Source organism: Ceratotherium simum, chromosome 3 (assembly GCF_057802395.1).
Source record: "Ceratotherium simum simum isolate JZ-2026a chromosome 3, ASM5780239v1, whole genome shotgun sequence".
Classification (NCBI taxonomy): Eukaryota; Metazoa; Chordata; class Mammalia; order Perissodactyla; family Rhinocerotidae; genus Ceratotherium; species Ceratotherium simum.
The window spans coordinates 63,861,844-63,880,535 of NC_141902.1; the positions used below are offsets into that span (position 1 = coordinate 63,861,844).

The 18,692-nt window shown below is 35.9% G+C and overlaps 1 protein-coding gene across 6 annotated transcripts in view; it reads right to left on the reverse strand.

The window, feature by feature from the left end:
- The window catches only part of UACA (uveal autoantigen with coiled-coil domains and ankyrin repeats), a 90,160-nt gene that overhangs the window by 27,100 nt on the left and 44,368 nt on the right, over positions 1–18,692 (reverse strand). For 4 of the 6 annotated variants that reach the window (XM_087428619.1, XM_087428618.1, XM_004421759.3 and 1 more), the window contains exons 2-5: positions 15,380–15,513; positions 10,493–10,581; positions 6,968–7,032; positions 6,122–6,179 (exon numbers count right to left, since the gene is read on the reverse strand). In XM_087428619.1, coding sequence (XP_087284745.1) covers positions 6,122–6,179; positions 6,968–7,032; positions 10,493–10,581; positions 15,380–15,513 — 346 coding nt within the window. Of the gene's footprint in view, positions 1–6,121; positions 6,180–6,967; positions 7,033–10,492; positions 10,582–15,379; positions 15,514–17,657; positions 17,748–18,692 lie in introns of those variants that run through there. The other 2 variants (XM_087428620.1, XM_004421760.3) reach the window with 2 other exon arrangements.

Sequence of the window (18,692 nt, forward strand, 5' to 3'; positions counted from 1 at the left end):
TCAATATTTTTTTTAAAGAATCATACTCATTTTTTAATAGAAGAGCCACAGTAAATAAAGTATGACTTATACAATTCATATTTCCTTTTAAAAGCAGAGACTGTAATGTCTGCCCTTAATGATGCAAAGCAGGGTCATTTTGCTAAAAATTATATTAAAAAATCACACAATGCTTCTTCTCTAACAGTAGAGTTCATATTTGCATTATGAAAAAAATTAGTGTTAAATTCATAAAATAGGACTGTGTTCACACTCCCCATGAGTTTTTTTTTGTTTGTTTGTTTGTTTGTTTGTTTTTTAAAGACTTTAGGTTTTTCTTTGTTTATTTATTTTTCCCCCAAAGCCCCAGTAGATAGTTGTATGTCATAGCTGCACATCCTTCTAGTTGCTGTATGTGGGACGTGGCCTCAGCATGGCTGGAAAAGCGGTGCGTTGGTGCGCGCCCAGGATCCGAACCCGGGCCGCCAGCAGTGAAGAGCACGCACTTAGCCGCTAAGCCACGGGGCCGGCCCTCCCCATGAGTTTTTTAAAAAGCCTTATGAGTTGATACTAGATCACTAGCACAAAAGGTACTGACAAAGTCAGCTTTTTTTTTTTTGGTTAAATTCAATAGAATAAAACCAAACATAAATAAGAAAATCAAGTAAATTTTCATTTCTTATGTCTTTAATTCAGCAAGTCTTTTATATAAAATATATAATCTTAAAAAAAAAAAGATAAACTGAAACTGAACACATTAATTCAGGAATCGTAAAATTAACAGCCATTCAGGCCCAATTAAAAATAAGAATTAAAAAATGTAAAGCATAATAAATTCCAGAGTTATAATATATTGAACAAGTAACATAAGTATTAAAGGTGCTATGATGGAGAGTGCCAGCTGTTCACCAAACTCTCCATGGTAATAAAGTTGTGCTGGGATGGTGGCTCACCTCGAGACCACAGTTCCCAAGTCTCCCTTGCATGTGGGCATGACTACGTGAGTTAGAACATGCCAACGGAATCTGACAGGAGTGATGTGTGCTACCTTCTGAGTTTAGGGCTTAACAGAGTGGTTATACATTCCTCCATGATCTTTCCCCTTCCTGTTAGCAGAAAAACAGGTGTCTACTATCAGCTTCAGCCTTAAAGATGAGGACGACACCCTAGGCAATGGTAGAACTGCAAAATGGAAGAAATCTGGGTACCTGAATGACCATATGGAGCAGAGGCACAAGCCAATCTGAATGTAAGGACTGTGATATGAAAGAAATAAATTCTGTGGGTTTTTTAAAGCCAGTGTTATTTTATAGTGTCTTTGTCACAGCAGCCTAGCCTATCCCTAAGACAAAAATTGCTATCAGGAGGCAGGTGCTGCTATAACAAATACCTAAATTATATGGTACTGGTTTAGTGGTTGGGTACTAGGTGGTGAGTAAACATATTTCAGGCTAGAAACTTTGTGATTTTTCTCATGCTGTGGCAAAACATCTGATAGAGCAATCATCTATGATAATTTAGAAAGTACACCATGTAACTATGGAGCCTTCTAGGTGAAGCAATAGAGAAGAGCCAAAATTTCAGCACATACTGGCAGCTGCTTAATGCTTTTAGTAAGGTATTATAAGAAAGAGATGAGGTCAAGCAAGAATTAGCCAATTTATGAACACAGATGGAAGGGAAAAGAGAGTGTCTAGATATTTGGCACCTCCCAAGTGTGGAGAAGCCAATTGTTTCTCTATATCAAACAGCAAGACATAAAACTTTTCTCAAAGACCTCCCAATGAGGAAAAAAGAAAAAAAGATCCAGTCCTGGAGTACAGGTCAGATTGAGGATATTATACTTCCATCCAAGACTATTATTTCAGATGGCTTTGAGGTAGCAGCATTAAAATGAGATAGAGAATTGTGAGTCTAGAAATAACGGAGGGTTAAGAACTTTATGTCCAGAAAATAACTTTGGAGATGGTTCCTGACATACGGAAGTGGCTGGCAACAAACATACCAGAAACCTACCAAGGTTTTGAGGGAATTGTACTACCCAAGACCCCAAAAGCCCAGCTGGCTAAAACTCATAATTGTTCCTGCCCTTAAGCTGCCTCTACAGAGGGCATACTCTCAAAAACATCCAATTTACCTGTGACTTTGGAGAATAACAGACAAGGAAGAACCTCCCAGAAGGCAGAGCTAGGGCCCACAGAGGACAAGGGACAAGGGATTTCTCCCAGAAAACAGAGAAAGGGCAGCACCCAGAAGAGCTAACCATGAAATTTACTCCAAGACCTCAGTATGAAGAAAGTCTTCGCAAGTTTTGCTCAGCAGCATACCTGCTACTGATTAGGGACTGCTGTGTGTTTCCTGGTTCTCCCTTTTCTGAAAGGAAGTCTTTATTTCACTGATCTTGTTCTTGTTCCATCTCTATATATCAGGAGAAGCAGATCTCTTCTGAGTTTACAGATTGCTGGACCATGAAGAGCCACATCAGAGCCAAAATGAGAAAACTGCACATCACCCAGAAATCCCAGACATTAAGGTAGCTTCAGTAACTGGACTGGTTATGTATCCTCTCTCATGGGGCGGGAGTAAAAGATTCTATGTGTGAGAAGTAGGGGCTGCAGGAATATCTGGAAGGCCAGAGGGCTGGACTGTGGCAGAAAAATGCAATTTGTTACCAATCTGTTTTCCCCTTCTCCTACAGTGGAGCAGCTGGGCCATGACTAGTCACCTAGAGATCATATTTCTGGGCCTCCCTTGTAGATAAATTCAACCAATTGACTTTGCTCTTGTCGATGCAATATGAGTAGAGGGCTATCTACCACTTCCAAATCTGGGCCTTAGACTTTGGGCGTGTGCTCCTCCATGCTCTCTTTCCCCTCCTGCTGGCCGGAACATGGATATGACTACAACCCTGCTCAACCTTGTAGCTGAGGAAAATAACAGAGGAAACGGGAACAACAAGATGGAAAGAATTCAGTTCATGAATGATCTCAAGTCACCTGCCAACCTATACCATTCAACAATTTTTTTTATAAGCAGCTGATATTGGAGTTCTTTTATTACATCAACTTAGTTTTCATTCTAACTTCATCTGCACATCTACTGAAGAAATATTAAGATTTCGATTAAGTTGTACCAGTTTTAAATACAGGGATAATAAAATTTACAGTATACAAAAAATTACACATATTTAATGTATATATTTTCATGAGTTTGGACATATGCATACACCATGATACCATCACCACAATCAGGGTACTAAACGTATGTGTCACCTCTAAAAATTTTCTTGTGCTCTTTTGTGCATATGTGTGTTTTGTTTTTGGTTGCTTTATGAGATCTACCCTCAATATATTTTAAATTGCACAATATCATATCGTTAATAATGTAGAGGTTTTGTATAACAATCATACCTCAATAAGGCATAAAAAATAAAAGTAAAAACAACTGGGGAAAATTGAACATTGACTAGACGATATTGAAAACATTTTCAAATGCATTAAGTGTGATGATGGTATTACATTTAGGTTACAAAATACAATCATTATCTTTTAGAGATATAAACTGAATTGTTTATGGATAAAATTTTATGTCTTGTATTTGATTTAAAATATGCCAGTGGAGGGGCCAGCCCCATGGCCTAGTGGTGAAGTTCAGTGTGCTCCACTTCAGCGGCCTGGGTTCACAAGTTCGGATCCCGGGCATGGACCTATATCACTCACCAGCCATGCTATGGCAGCGACCCACATACAAAATAGAGGAAGACTGGCACAGATGTTAGCTCAGGGTGAATCTTCCTCAAGCAAAAAGAGGAAGATTGGCAACAGATGTTAGCTCAGGGCCAATCTTCCTCACCAAAAAAAATAAAATAAAATAAAAAAATAAAAATAAATAAAATAAAATATGCCTGTGGATAAAAACAATCAGAACTAAAATGATATAGATCTAATATAATTAATTTTTCCAAGTTTATTCCAAGCTATAAAAACAAGATGATCAATACACTCTTTCTCATGTAAAGTGAGAAAAATGATAAAAGACTTGGTACATCTCTGGTAAAATTGTGTGATGCTACTGAATGCTGCTGACTGGCTTTGGAGAATAAATAACTAATGTGAAAATCAGACATGCCACTAATAACAGAAAAGTTCTAGTCTGTTAATTGGTCTAGTAGCACATAATTTTTTTGTTGTTATTATGAAAAAGATATTAAACGTCTTGTAAAATAGAATATGATGAGAACTGACTATAATTGAAATAAATATTTCATGTTATGGTTTTAAAAAAAAATATGCCAGTGGAGTGGAAAAATAAGGGGTGGTGGTATGAATCAAGACTGGTCAGATATTGACAACTGTCTAAGCTGGGTGAAGGGTATAAGGTGTTTTAATATAGAACATTCTCTCTAATTTTATGTAGGTTTGAAATTTTCCATAATAAAAAGCTAAAAAATAATTTTTTAAAAATGATTATTAAAAAGGTTGGACTAATAAAAAAAACAACTAGGAAAAGGTGGTCGGAGAATAGAAATATCACATGACATATATTCCTACTTCAGCAAGCAGCAAAATCATTTTAAAATTCCATCAAGTACAATAAGTTAGCACTACCAAAATGAATTGTGTTTTTTTTTTTTTTTTTGTGAGGAACATCAGCCCTGAGCTAACATCCGTGCTAATCCTCCTCTTTTTGCTGAGGAAGACTGGCTCTGAGCTAACATCTATTGCCAATCCTCCTTTTTTTGCCTCCCCAAAGCCCCAGTAGATAGTTGTATGTCATAGTTGCACATCCTTCTAGTTGCTGTATGTGGGACGCAGCCTCAGCATGGCCGGAGAAGCAGTGCCTCAGTGCGCGCCCAGGATCCGAACCCGCGCCGCCAGTAGCGGAGCACGCGCACTTAACCGCTAAGCCACGGGGCCGGCCCGAATTGTATTTTTTTTTTTATTATTTTAAATTCCATTTGTAAATTTGTTTTGATAATTCCATAACTATACAAGCTTGCTATGTATATCATATGAATCTAGGCTTATGTTTTTAATTTTTTATTTAATTATTATGTTTTTATTTATTTTAGGTAGCAATACAAAATTATCATAAAAATAAAAAAACTATAGAAACTCACAGGGGTCATTGTGAGACTCAAATGATAATGTATGTAAAACTGCTTTGCAAATTATACCACTCTATACAAAAATAAAAGAGAAAAATGCATTGTGTGAGAGATTAAACTATGGTAAAACACGTAAAATGTAAAAATAAAAAAACAAAGAAAATTAAGGCATAAAAGTTTGAAGGAAATCTGAAGTATAATATAGTTTTAACACAGACCACTATCATCTATTGCGGATATTCCATATACAGGAAAAGAGAGGGCAGGTTTTTTTTTCTTTCCTTTGGCCTTCTCAGTAAACTGTAGGAATTTCAGAGGCAGGCCAGAGGTCAGACTAACTTACATTCCAAAAATACTTAAATATCTAATTTTTTTCTAAGTATTTTCTTTATGATATCTAAATAGAAATGCAGACAAACTCCCATACACAAGTATGATTAATAAAATCTGTGAAATTACTAGTATAAATCTTTTAAAAAATAGAGCACAATACAGTGATATGAAATTCAGCACTGACACCTCCAAATCAAAATCACCACCACCACCATTAATTAAGAAATTATTATATGCCAGGCACTATTTATGACTCAATTATAACCAAGTACTGCAGTAGTATTATTAATTTCATTTTGCAGATGGAGAAAATGAGGTTCAGACATGTTAATGAGGTAAATGCAGTTTTTAAGAAAGAGAAAAGTCTTCTTCCTTCCCATTTCTGCTACCAGTTCCCAAACACGCACGCACGCACACACACGCGCGCACACACACGGTGCTCAGAGCTCCTTGAGAACAGAATTATGGTTTATTCATCTTTGGACTTTTGTATCTAGCAAACTGGCCTGTAAATATTGGCTGAAGGAACCTTTGTAAGCTGTACAACCTAATAAATTTCAAATTCAAGTAAACAAAAAATTCATAATATTCTATTTCTTCATGAATTATACAAATATATGCACGTTAAAACTTTGAAATTCATTTAAATGCTTAGCCATTTTAACAAATCCTTGTTTATGGCCAAGTGAAACCTTTGCTTACCTGCATCATGAAGTGCAGTTCTGCCCTGCAGGTCCACATGTTCAGTGGGACAATTGTACTGTTAAAACATAAAAACTTAGCAATCTAGCAGAGTTTTATTTTAAAATTAAATATCAAGACTCAAATAACAGCTGTTATTTAATCTTAAAATATTCCATTTATCAGAAACTCTAAAGACTACTAGACAAGCCACTAAATATTTTGACACGAAACAAATATCATAACATTATACTGTAAATTTAACAGTATTTCACCAAACAGGAAAACATATGGTACATTACAATGGAATGGGATACAGAAACTAAGTTATTGTTTGGGTTTTTTTTTCAGCAAGAGTTAAAACTTGAACAATTGAATCAGAAAAAACAAATGAGTTCTGCTGTGAAACTTGGTGGCAAAACATACACCCTCTAACTGAAAACTTAATTCAGCCCACTAGTTCACAGAATTTTGTGGTTGCCTGGTTACAAGTTTAACTAATGGTGTTAATATGATATAGTCTAAGTTATCAATGTTTATATAGAAATATATAGATCCTATGCTGTAACACTTTATCTTAAGTCATATACTAGACAACAGAAAATTCCAATCTCCAGCTAATGTCAACAGGAAGGTCAAGTCTTTGTTATTTATTTTTAATACACTGAGTTATGCAATGCACTTCCCTCCGAGTTTCTGCTCTTTATTGTTCACATTCTTTCACAAATGATGGAAAAAATATTATGCAAGCTAAGAGTCAAAGTTAGCCTACTATTTTCTTTGATCTCAAATTCCAAAAACACATTAAAAACACATCTACTATTTGCAGTCAAAATAATAAAGCCAAAGTATTAACCACTTTACTACCTGTAGAAGTTTTTGTAGACACAATGCATGTCCATACTTCGCAGCCAAGTGAAGAGCATTTCTTCCTATAAAAGAAATATTTTAAAATATATAAGGGTTATTTTCTTCACATGTGAATTTTCCATAGAAATATGATTCATTTTTCCAAAATTAGTGACAGGATACTAATTTGTAAGCATCCTTTCAGTTTCCAAGATGTTTCACCCAGTTTCATATTTTAATGAGACAACATACACATCAAAACAATGAAGGTGGGAAGAAAAATTAAACACACAACCATGAAGAGCAAGAGCTTTGCCTTATTTGCCACTGTATCTCCAATACCTAGAGCAATACCTGAGACAGAACAAGTAATTAACTACTGGCATACGAAAGAAGGGAGGGAGGGAGGGAGACAAAGAGAAAAAGAGAATAGGGAAAGGAGGGAGAGAAAGATACTTAGATTTCACATAACATTTCCAAAAAGGCAGTGTAGATACGAAAATGGAAGTTAAGTGACGTTAAGTCAAAGAAAGAGTATTCTCTAATTCATTTTTATGCTTCAACTAAAATTCAAAGTTCATTAAGAGATCTTGTCTCTGAAAATCAGACAACTTGTTCAAATATAATGTGTATTGAAATAGGCAAATTTAAAGGAAACGACTGGGAGGGGGAGCAGGGAAGATGTTACCAGATAATCTGAAAGGTTAACATTGAGTATTGAAAAAAGGTAAATTTGCAGAGAACAATCTACCTCCAAACACTATTTCTCCTAATTGTATTTCTTTACACATATATCTCTCTTGGATGATGAAAAATATAAGGGCTTCACCAGGCTATTCTAGTTTCTAATCTTTAATGTTCTTAATTTCTCTCTAAATTCACAAACTTCTTACAACATAATTTGACTTCTCAAGTAGACCTTTCTGCTAGAAAAGAAGTGATTTATGTTCTGTTCATCCTGGATGAATGAATAAATTGAATTTCAACTATCATTCAGTTTTATATGAGTTTAGATAAGTGAATAAGTTTTCCTGGGTCTGATCACTTCTATGTAGCTGACTAACCAGGTTCTAGAACAAAAAGCAGTCAGTCCAGACTTTTAAACGAGTACAGATACAACATATTCAATCACTCCTAATCATCGATCGTCTAATTACAAATAAGTCAAATGTGATGATTTCAAATTCCAATTTGCTATTGTTCTTAGACAAGTTTCCTAGGAACATTTCACATTGTGAAAAGTATCTATATTAACTGACATTCACATGGGAAGTAGGAGAGAGCATGGAGTGGCATGGTGGGAAGAGGCACAGTGGTGACAGTCCCTGGTGCTCGACAAATTGCCACAAACTGGGTTATATAAAAATGTCAGGGCTAAGGAAATACCAAATCCAGCCACTTGAGACAGGGCAGCAAAAAATCAAGGAAACATCATATCTAACACATACCTCGATCAATTACACTCAAGGTGCATACCTCCCAAGGCCTGGGTCACAAATACCTCAAAACCACACTAACTTGAAATCTGGTATTTTGTATTGCTAGCAAATAAAGGACTTAAGATAAAATATATAAAGTTTTTTAAAACAAATTTTTATCAAATATCTACATCTGGATTATGACAAACAATATAACAGTAAATGAGACAAGGTCCTTACCCTTAGGGAAGGGCAATTCTAAGAAAAAACATAACAAAAACAAATCAAATAAAAATATGACTAAACAACAGCAAAAATAAAAGACAAAAAGTTAAGCAGGGTATGTCAGAATGCAGCATATGAAATGATGACTGCTGAGCCTGGGAAAGCATTTGAGCTGGATCTGCACTGAAGGAGGGAGGGCAGAAGTCACTAGATTCACCACGAGGCAAAAATGTCCAGAGCAGAAAGAACACAGACAAAAACAAGAAAGACACTAGTTTGAATTGGAATCAGCACAATAAATAAATAAAGTTTTGAGAGTTCTGAAGAGGTATGGTTAGTCCAAAATTTCTAAAAATAAATATTCCTCTACATTAATGGAAAGCATATTTATAAGTAATAAATAGTTTCTTTTTGGTTCAAAGGTGGCAGATAAATTGAGTTTGGCCTTCAATTAAGAATCTGATGTATCTTTTAGGTAAAGATTTTCCTCACTAACTCAATTGTGATCTCTCTCTCTCCTTCTCCTCCCCTTCCATTTGTAAATACAATGCTGGTTAACAGTAATTGATTTATTTGTCCATACATGGAGTTATAGAATGAAATATTAAAGTTGTTATGGAAATTCTCTGCTCTCGGTCAACTCTCATATTTAATTGAATAACAAAGTAAAACTGCAGAGAAATAGTTGTCACGAGTCCCAGAAGACTGAGAATGATTATCCTGAAGAATAGAAAACTAACATGCTCGTTGAAGAAAAGCAATAGCTGTATTCAGATACTTAAAAGTCTATCTTGTGATGAGCAGACAAACTTATGCTATAAGATTTTAAAAGACAGACATAGGTATGACTCTTTAAGCAGAAGACCCAATAAGAGACAAACTTAAACTGTCTATAAGAAATAATTTTTTATAAATATAGCTAACCAAACACAGAACAGGTTTCCTCATGAGGCATAATGGTTAAGAAAACAGACTCAGGGGCCAGCCCCACGGCTTAGCAGTTGAGTGCGCACGCTCCGCTACTGGCAACCCGGGTTCGGATCCTGGGCGCACACCAACGCACCGCTTGTCTGGCCGTGCTGAGGCGGCGTCCACATACAGCAACTAGAAGGATGTGCAACCATGACATACAACTATCTACTGGGGCTTTGGGGAGAAAAAGGAAAAAAAATTTAAAAAAAGAGGAGGAGGATTGGCAATAGACGTTAGCTCAGGGCTGGTCTTCCTCAGCAAAAAGAGGAGGACTGGCATGGATGTTAGCTCAGGGCTGATCTTCCTCACCAAAAAAATAAAATAAAATAACACAGACTCAGATGGCAACTGCTTCACTGAAGGACCCTAGACAAGTTACTTAACAGCTCAGTACCTCAAATGCCTCACTGGGTTGACGTGAGGATAAAATGAGTTGGTACATGTAAAGCACTTAGCAGAGTAGCTATATACATGTTACATTAAGTGTCAGCTACTCTTTTTATGATCATTATTGATGATGCTCTTGTTATGAGGCAGTTGGCTCTCCATCACAAGAAATGTCCAACCAAATTCCAAATGCTTATGACAGTGAGGATTCATATGCTGAATAGTATACAAGTATAAACTAAATGGCCCCTAATGTTCTTCAAAATCTGAGATTTTAGGATCCTGTAACACTACCAAGACCAGCACTAGACTTCAGGTCTCCAACTGTTCATCAGTTCAGCAATCCTTTCTCCTAAATTCCTTGTACTTGCCCTCTCCCCTACAACGATACCTCAGAAGCAAACCTTTTCTCAACTAATTAAAAACAGAAAATTAAGGACCTCTCTTTGTAAATCACATTTAGGTCTGATTAAGAACATTAGCAGTGGACAATGTTTGTCTTCTCTTTCTGTTTTGTAATTGACTACGGAGGCACACATACCGGCAGTGTCACTGGTTGTAATGTCAACTCCATGTATAAGGATGGCATTCAAACACTCCAGATTCCCCTTTGATGCCACAACATGAAGGCTAAACAAGAAGAAAATATTTGTTATGCCATGGAAACTACCAAAGGTCAACTTAAAATTTACATTAACGTCACCTTTTATTCAACACACGTACACAAATACATTTTAAAGACTACATTAAACACCTATATATTTCATACAAGGAAAAAAACCTAACCCGTATCACTGAAAAACTCATCTTAACCCAAATTTATAAGGGGCCAATACTTTCTAGAAATACCTCCTTAGAACCAATGGACTATTCCAATGTTCAATAGCTTTAATAATAGAAAATTTATACTATAATGTCATTCACTCTATAGTTTATTATTTCAATAACAAAGGCACTGGTGTTTGGAGCTTAATAAGTGCACTAAAAAATGCCTATCAGATTATTTTGCTTAGTTTCAAATATACTGAAACTGCCAAAACAAATGAAGTTACAGCAGAACACTAAGGCCAAAGACAGATCAAAACATTTATCCCTTCTCTTTAGAATTACCAAATTAAGCCTGAAATAGAAAAGCCTTCAAAACAACAAGCTAAGCTACACTTAAAAGCCATAAAAGAACTGGCATAGTCTTCTTCCCCAAAAGTACCAATGACTACCATCTAATTCTTCCTTTTGCTCATAGAGCTGCGTGACTCTATGAGCAAAGACAGGCATAATTGAACAAGTTTCCTCATAAGGCAAGTAAACCCTGCTTAAGGAACTAACTTTAAGCCATCAAGTATCCTACATACACCATAAAATATCCCATTGTTTCTTTGATCATCTATACTTCATTAATCAACAAATATTTACAGAAATATTTTGTGGGCAATAAGAACTGAGATTGACTATACTCCACCAAATACAAATTGGTAACTAAATACAGTAGGACTTGTTGGCAAAGGATGTTGAACTCAGGCTGAAATAGAAATGAGGTCCTAAACAAGCACTACAATAACCATGTGACGATGCCAGAAGATAAAGGATGCGCAAGCACTGGGCAAGGTGCCTGGATACAGACACACTCTGTATCACACCCTCAGCAGGATCTTCCCTGGCCTGACCATTTAAAAATTTTACATTTTCCCATTCCCTGAAACCTTAGTACTCCAGGTTCCCCTATCTCTGCCATTATTATTCTACATAGAACGACACATTTTCCGGGCCAGCCCTGTGGCTTAGCGGTTAGGTGCATGCGCTCCGCTGCTGGCGGCCCGGGTTTGGATCCCGGGCGCACACCGACGCACCGCTTCTCTGGCCATGCTGAGGCCGTGTCCCACATACAGCAACTAGAAAGATGTGCAGCTGTCACATACAACTATCAACTGGGGCTTTGGGGGAAATAAATAAATAAATAAAATTATAAAAAAAAAAAAAAAGAACTACACATTTTCTAATATAATATATAAATTCAAGATTTATTTTCTTGATAGTCTATCAATCTCTTCCTACTTAACTATAAACTCAATGAAAGCAGGGATTTTTGTCTGTTTTGTTTTCTATTATATCACCAGAGACAATAACAGTACCAGACAGATGATGGGCCCTCAAATATTTGAATAATTGAATGCTTAGAGACAAAATCTGGAGACAGCTTGCAAATTCATTTCCAGATATTAAAACACTCAGTCATGCATCTCTATTAGTATTATGACAAATATAAATGCAAACTAGAGAGCAAGCACTACTAAGCAAAGCAGGTTTGTGTCTAATTTGAATTAGAGAGAAAGAGATGTTTCTGATAAAAAGGAATATAATGTTCTTAAGAGTCAGATACATTCTCCTTATAGTAGAATTAAATTGCTATAAGGCTGGGGTATCAATTAATCTCTCTGCAACAATGAAGTAGGGAATTACACTATGCCTTGCATAGTTAGAACATTTTGAGGAATGGTAGTTTCCTTCAAGCAAAGGTTTTCAGTCTCCCAACAATCTTGAAGATATTTTTTTGTTTGCTTATTTTCATTTCTTAGCCCACAAAATTTGGAAGATTTCTTTCTTCAAAATCAATCAACATTATACTGATGATGCACTAAAGAGCAGAAATCACAACAAATCCACAATGCATTATTAATGCTGGGGTGCTATAAATAGTAGATGTGCATCAGAAAGAAGATATATCAATCATTAAAATGTATGCAGAAAGCTGTAAAGGAAATTGGAAAAGTTGCTTTATAGAAATAGTCTTTTGCAATTAAAAAAGTCAACTTTAAGTTTTCTTTGTTTAAACAAGATGTACTTCTGCTTCCATAACAGGAGATCCAGGTAATTTGGACAATCCCCACCTCTGAGGACAACTAGAAAAGTTGCATAAAATATAAGACATGCTTGAAGGCACCCAGACGCTAACAAAACAGTGAAAAGTTACTAGTCCAGAAATCACGGAAGGTCACAGGCCCAGAGAGGTGAACTTAGTATTTGAGGCCCTTTTTGCCGTTTGCTGATTCCAGAGAAAACAGCTAGGAGGCTGAACAGCACTTTTTTTTTTTTTTTTTTTTTGGTGAGGAAGATTAGCCCTGACCTAACATCTGCCAAGCCTCCTCTTTTTGCTGAGGAATATTGGCCTTGGGCTAACATCCGTGCCCATCTTCCTCTACTTTTTTATATATGGGACCCGGCCACAGCATGGCTTGACAAGCAGTGCGTAGGCTCACGCCTGGGATCTGAAACCACAAACCCCGGGCCTGCAAAGCGGAGCGTGCGAACTTAACGACTACACCACCGGGCCAGCCCCTAAACAGCACTTTTGACAGCCTGAGGGGATGGGGAAACAGGAATTGGAATCCATGGCTCTCCAAGTGGCAGTGGGGATCTCTGGTGAATCTGCCTCATTTTGTGGTGGCAAAGGGCTGCCCCCTAGGAGAGAGATGAAGAAAACAGATCCTTGCAGTGACTATGGCTGGGCTTCAAATATTTCATTTTCAAAACTGGGTTGAGGTCAAGAAGCACATGTTACTTTTGTCTTACATTTCAAAATTAAAAATAACAAAAAATCATTCAAAATAAAATTGTTTTTATAATTATAGATAATAGAGAAAATATATTTGCAACATGGCCTATACTTGACTAAATATAAAATGCTTTAATTAAGGAAGAATACAGTTTATGTGTGAGTAACAAAAGGAAAATATTTTATCCTATGAATACCAGAAAGAATTCTACTTTCTGCAGTGAAAACCTCAAAAACTAATACCACTTAATCCTTGTGAAGAAATGTTCTGCATCTTGACTGTATTAGCGTCAATATCCCGGTTGAGATATTGTGCTGTAGTCTGAGAAGATGCTACCCTTGAGGAACTGGGTCAAGGATACACGAGATCTCCCTATTATTTCTGACAACTGCATGCATGTGAATCTACAATTATCTGAAACTAAAAAGTTTAATTGAAAAAAACAGCAACTAATACCACTCAAATATTTTAAAAACTAAAGTTAACAGTTCATCAAATTACACAAGATTTTTATAACTCTGACCATTAACACAAATAATTTCACTCAAAACTAAAGCTTACATAAAAAAAATCTGAACAAGTACTCAAGTAACCAATCAGTTAAAACATTCAAAGCATGGATGGGCAGAACTGAAGAAAACAGGTTTCACTGAAGAGTTTCATCCCACAGGTTCCCTTCATCTTTTAACATTTTGGCGTTTGGAAAAAAAGAAACATGAAAAACAAAGTCACTTTTAGATATTACATTTTTCCTATTTATATTGTGAGGTCTATAAATAGCTTAAAATTTAGCAAAAAATAGGAACAGGACTCAAAATCACCAAGGTTTCTATAGCTATCAAATTGCCTACTTGAGAAAATTGAAACAGTATAAAAAAATTGGAACTTTTCAAACTTTATTGCTCTCAAAAATGACTTAATTTTTAAGTCATGCTTTGCCATTTTTACTAAACTTAAATATCTAAGCATTCTCAGGTAGTGACCCACATCAAACATTAACTATTCATGTCTTAATATCCATTTCTATATGTAGTATCTGGTTCCCAGTTACTGTGTAATATTCTAAATAAACTCACGCAAGTATCAGACTGAGAGGAATTTGAGGAAATGAGACTTTTCACCTCTAACTCTGGAAGGTTTCCCAGATTAGATTTTAACTGTTATATTTATAGAGGGCAGTGACAGAACCTAGATCTACCCTTTACCCTACTGCTCCCCACCCCAACAGGAAGGGAAATGATGAACACTGGGGAGGGGTGGGAGAAAAAATAAGCATATAAACAAAGCCAGTGGTCCTCCTCAGTGACAAAAACAAAAAGGCAGGATCGCTACCTGTGTCTTCCTAAACCACACTACTTATTCTGCCTCCCTTTCCGCTCTAAACGTTCTCATTTAAATGAATAACCCAAATATAAAAATGGATTGGGAGTTGAAAGGAAAACGCAGTGTAACTTAACAAAATTCTTCCAAGTCAGAAAACAGGTTCACATCCCAGCTCTGTGACTTATCATGAAATTAGACCAAGTTACTTAACCTCTGTAAACTTTTTCCTATGTCTTTTAGAGGGCCACTGCGAGGATCAAATATGATAAGGAATACGAAAAAACTTATAAATGAAAATTCACGAAATAACTCAGGCTGTGGTTTGCCATAGGGCCTAAACAACTGGGCAGTATTTTAATATTCTCTCTCTAGCTTGAAAATCTTTCAAATTGAAAACGTTTATTAGTCTATAATGTTTGAAAGTTAAGTTTGAAAGATTTTATAGTGTGGGTTTTGATAAAGATTTTTTTAACTAAAAAGTTGATAACCATTTCATTTGTATCCCAAGTGTCTACCCAAACCCCCCGTAGGGAATTATCATCAGTAATACTTACGCAGATCTGCCTTCCACATCTAGTTTGCCTGGACTGACTCCCTTTTTAGCAAGGATTGAGGACACTTTTTCTACATCTCCCCTTTCTGCTGCTTTCATCAATCGGTCATCATATTTGCTCCAATCTGCTGCATGCTACAAAAAGGAAAAAAAAGTAAACATGGCATAATATCTATACTATATTAGTAAGACTTTCTAAAGAAGGAAGGAAAGGAGAAGGGAAAGCAGTACTGCGTAATGCATCACTCGATTTCCAACCGCATCCCAAATTTCCTGCTGCCTGCTGTGCTAACATCACCAAAAGAACCTTTCCAAAACACATGATATACAAGAAAGATTTTAAAGTATACTTTTGAGAAAAAGCATATTTCTCATGTTCTCTGCTCTGTTTTCTTTGCCTTCAGAGCAAAGAAAGGTAACTAATTGCTGAACACCTACCTACCCTGTGCCAGGCATGAATTACTAAAACAACCCTAGTAAACCAAAATTATCATCCTCATTTAACAGATGAGAAAAGTTAAGGCCCCAGGGACATTAAATGACTTAAGTGGCCAAGCTCAACCACAAATTCTCATGACTTCCAAAATCAGTGTGCTTTTCCTACTCTCTAACTCATGCTTTCAGATTTGGCTCTGGTTACATATCTCCCAAGACCCTCAGATGCAGTGGAATTCTGTACACATTTTAAGACCACCCCCCCCCAATTGTTTAAAAGGTACTTTTGGAAATACATTTATGAAGGCAAATTACATACACTCAATAGAGAAAGCAATTCATTATGCTTAAATATTAGAATAAAGAGTAACTTCTACATAGAAAAGACTCTATAAAGTATTAACTATTTAAAAACCCTGAGATAACAGGATTACAGGTGACTCATTTTCTGTCTTCTTTTTTACATTCAACATATATTGCTTTTGTTAAGAAGATTTTTAATTTTAACAAAAACTCACTGCACATGTACTTAAAGGAAGATCAAAGACAATTTTTCAAATAGATGGATGTATCACATGATATACATTTTAATTGTATTCAGGTTATCTTTAGCTTTGATTTGAGAAAATATATTCAAGACATTCTGAAACCAATAACTTGGATCTTTTCTTAGAAAGCAGAAATGTAGAACCCAGAATTAAAACATATATTATTTAAACAAGTAAGGTTTTAGCCTTTTAGAATATTATACAGTAAACTTATTGCTCAAGTCTGTGCTAAGTCTAGTATTATTTCTAGAATAAGATGTACACATTTTTCACTTAACTTACAAAGCAATTCCTATGCCCACAAACACCATAACAAATCTCTGGGGGAAGAAATTGATCACTTATATGAAGCACATCCTCTAAATGTTTGATCAGTACGATTATTTTATATCTACTATCCCCTCCCAACCAAAAAAATCACTAATTTTCTAGCTAAATCAGCAATGTATTCCTTAAATACTTGAAGTGAAAAATAAATATGAAAATTGAAATTAAAAAAGACAAATAAAATTTTAAGTCACTCCTGAAATGTAACATTTCCGTGGAATCTGGTTCAAGTACCTACAAAGACTTCACAATTGCTCTCTCTAAATTAGCCAAATTTGGAGTGAACCCACTTCCTTTTAACTTCTAAAGTTCAAAATGTCAACTATGAATAGAGACTAGCCCTACTTATTGGCTCAAAGTCTAAACTACATTTTAGGCATCCCCTTTCTTCAGTTTTAAAACAAAACAGTTTGCTGACTCTAAATTGGGGAGTGGTAGTAGATGTAGGCTTACTAGACTTTGTGTTTTCAAATACCTAAGGGATTAAGTCATGTGTAGCACACAAATACTTGCTCTAAATTGATTAGTTCATCCTTGCAGTTAAAACAATCTCAATTTTATTTCCAAGTAAACTCGCTGGTAGAGAAAGGAATTGTTTAAAACACTAAAAACTTGTAAAATCCAAAAGCAAGGCTTTTTAAAAGATAACTAAACGTGATTAAAGTCTCCAATTATCATGTGATTTTCAGTTCTACTCCACCAAGCATGGATTTCCATTTTGCTCCACTGTCAGTTAACAGAAATACTGCTCAGTTATTAAGATTCTATTATGAGCTTTTTAAACCCAGAAAAAGAAACAAGAACTTTTGTTTTCTATCATTAACCCCAATCTGCTAATCAAGTAAATCAGAAAGAATATAATAAGACAAAGAAACCAAAATTAATAAAACAGTAATACATTTTAAAACAATATAGTTCAGAAAGCCCAATCAAGAATCTTTTGTTACACTGGACTACAGGGATACCTACTCTGTTCTTAGGAGCACAAGAAAACCAACAGTTCATCATAGACAGGATTTAGCTTCTTGTTGCTAACAGCAAACCACTTCGCGTTGTTACAAATCTCTGTAGCTCACAAAGCAAGCCCTGAGACCAACTCCTAACAAGTAACTCCGTCCCTCTCTTTACAGCTCTTCCTGTTCTACGATCTTCATGCTGTGCTACACTTAGCTTGGATCTCTAACAATATTTTCTTCGTCTTCGGGATCCTTCTCCGCCTTCATAACGCTTGAAAATTATCTTCCTTGCTGTGCAGCACTTGATTAAGAGCAGTCCCAAATCAGGTACTGTACCTCCTCCTATTTCTTATTCTTTAGAAGCTGTGTTTCAAAGCTGTCCCTTTTAGGGACTCCACCGAAAAACTTGAACAGCACTCTGCATCCTGCCGCCTCAGCACTGCAACACAGACGCTGCAGTGCATGAAAAAACTGTCTACGTCCGAATCATCCTGTCAACAGTGTGTAGACTGTCTCCCATTGGTCAGGTTTTATTTTAGATTCCATAGGGCTTGACAGCTGAGTGACAGACAGGAGCAGCTAAGAATATACTGTAAATGCATGCTTCTCCTCTGAGTAATAAATTTCAGGTCTACTAGGGACAAATGACTCAAACATTGTAAAACAAGCTTTTTATATCAAAACAACTTGTGTGACATTATGACAATTTTGTTAACAGATAAATTTGATTATTCTACAAAACAATATTTAATACCGGTTTCAGTCTTAGGATCATCTATCATGAAGTTATAATAGCCTTCATAAATAGAATGTAAAATTCTATTTTAAGCAAATGTGTCACACTTTAATTTAAGGAAACACACACATACACAGAGTAACACTTTCAAATTTTCTCCATTTTCCCTCATACCCCTATCAGTCTCGTTCTGAATACAACCAGGTTTCAGTTTACAACTGCTGCCAGTCTGTCTCCTAACATGTTAAGCGAGAAGAGCCAGAGGCACTGCCAAGACATTAAATAGACCGCATTATGATGAATACTTTTCAA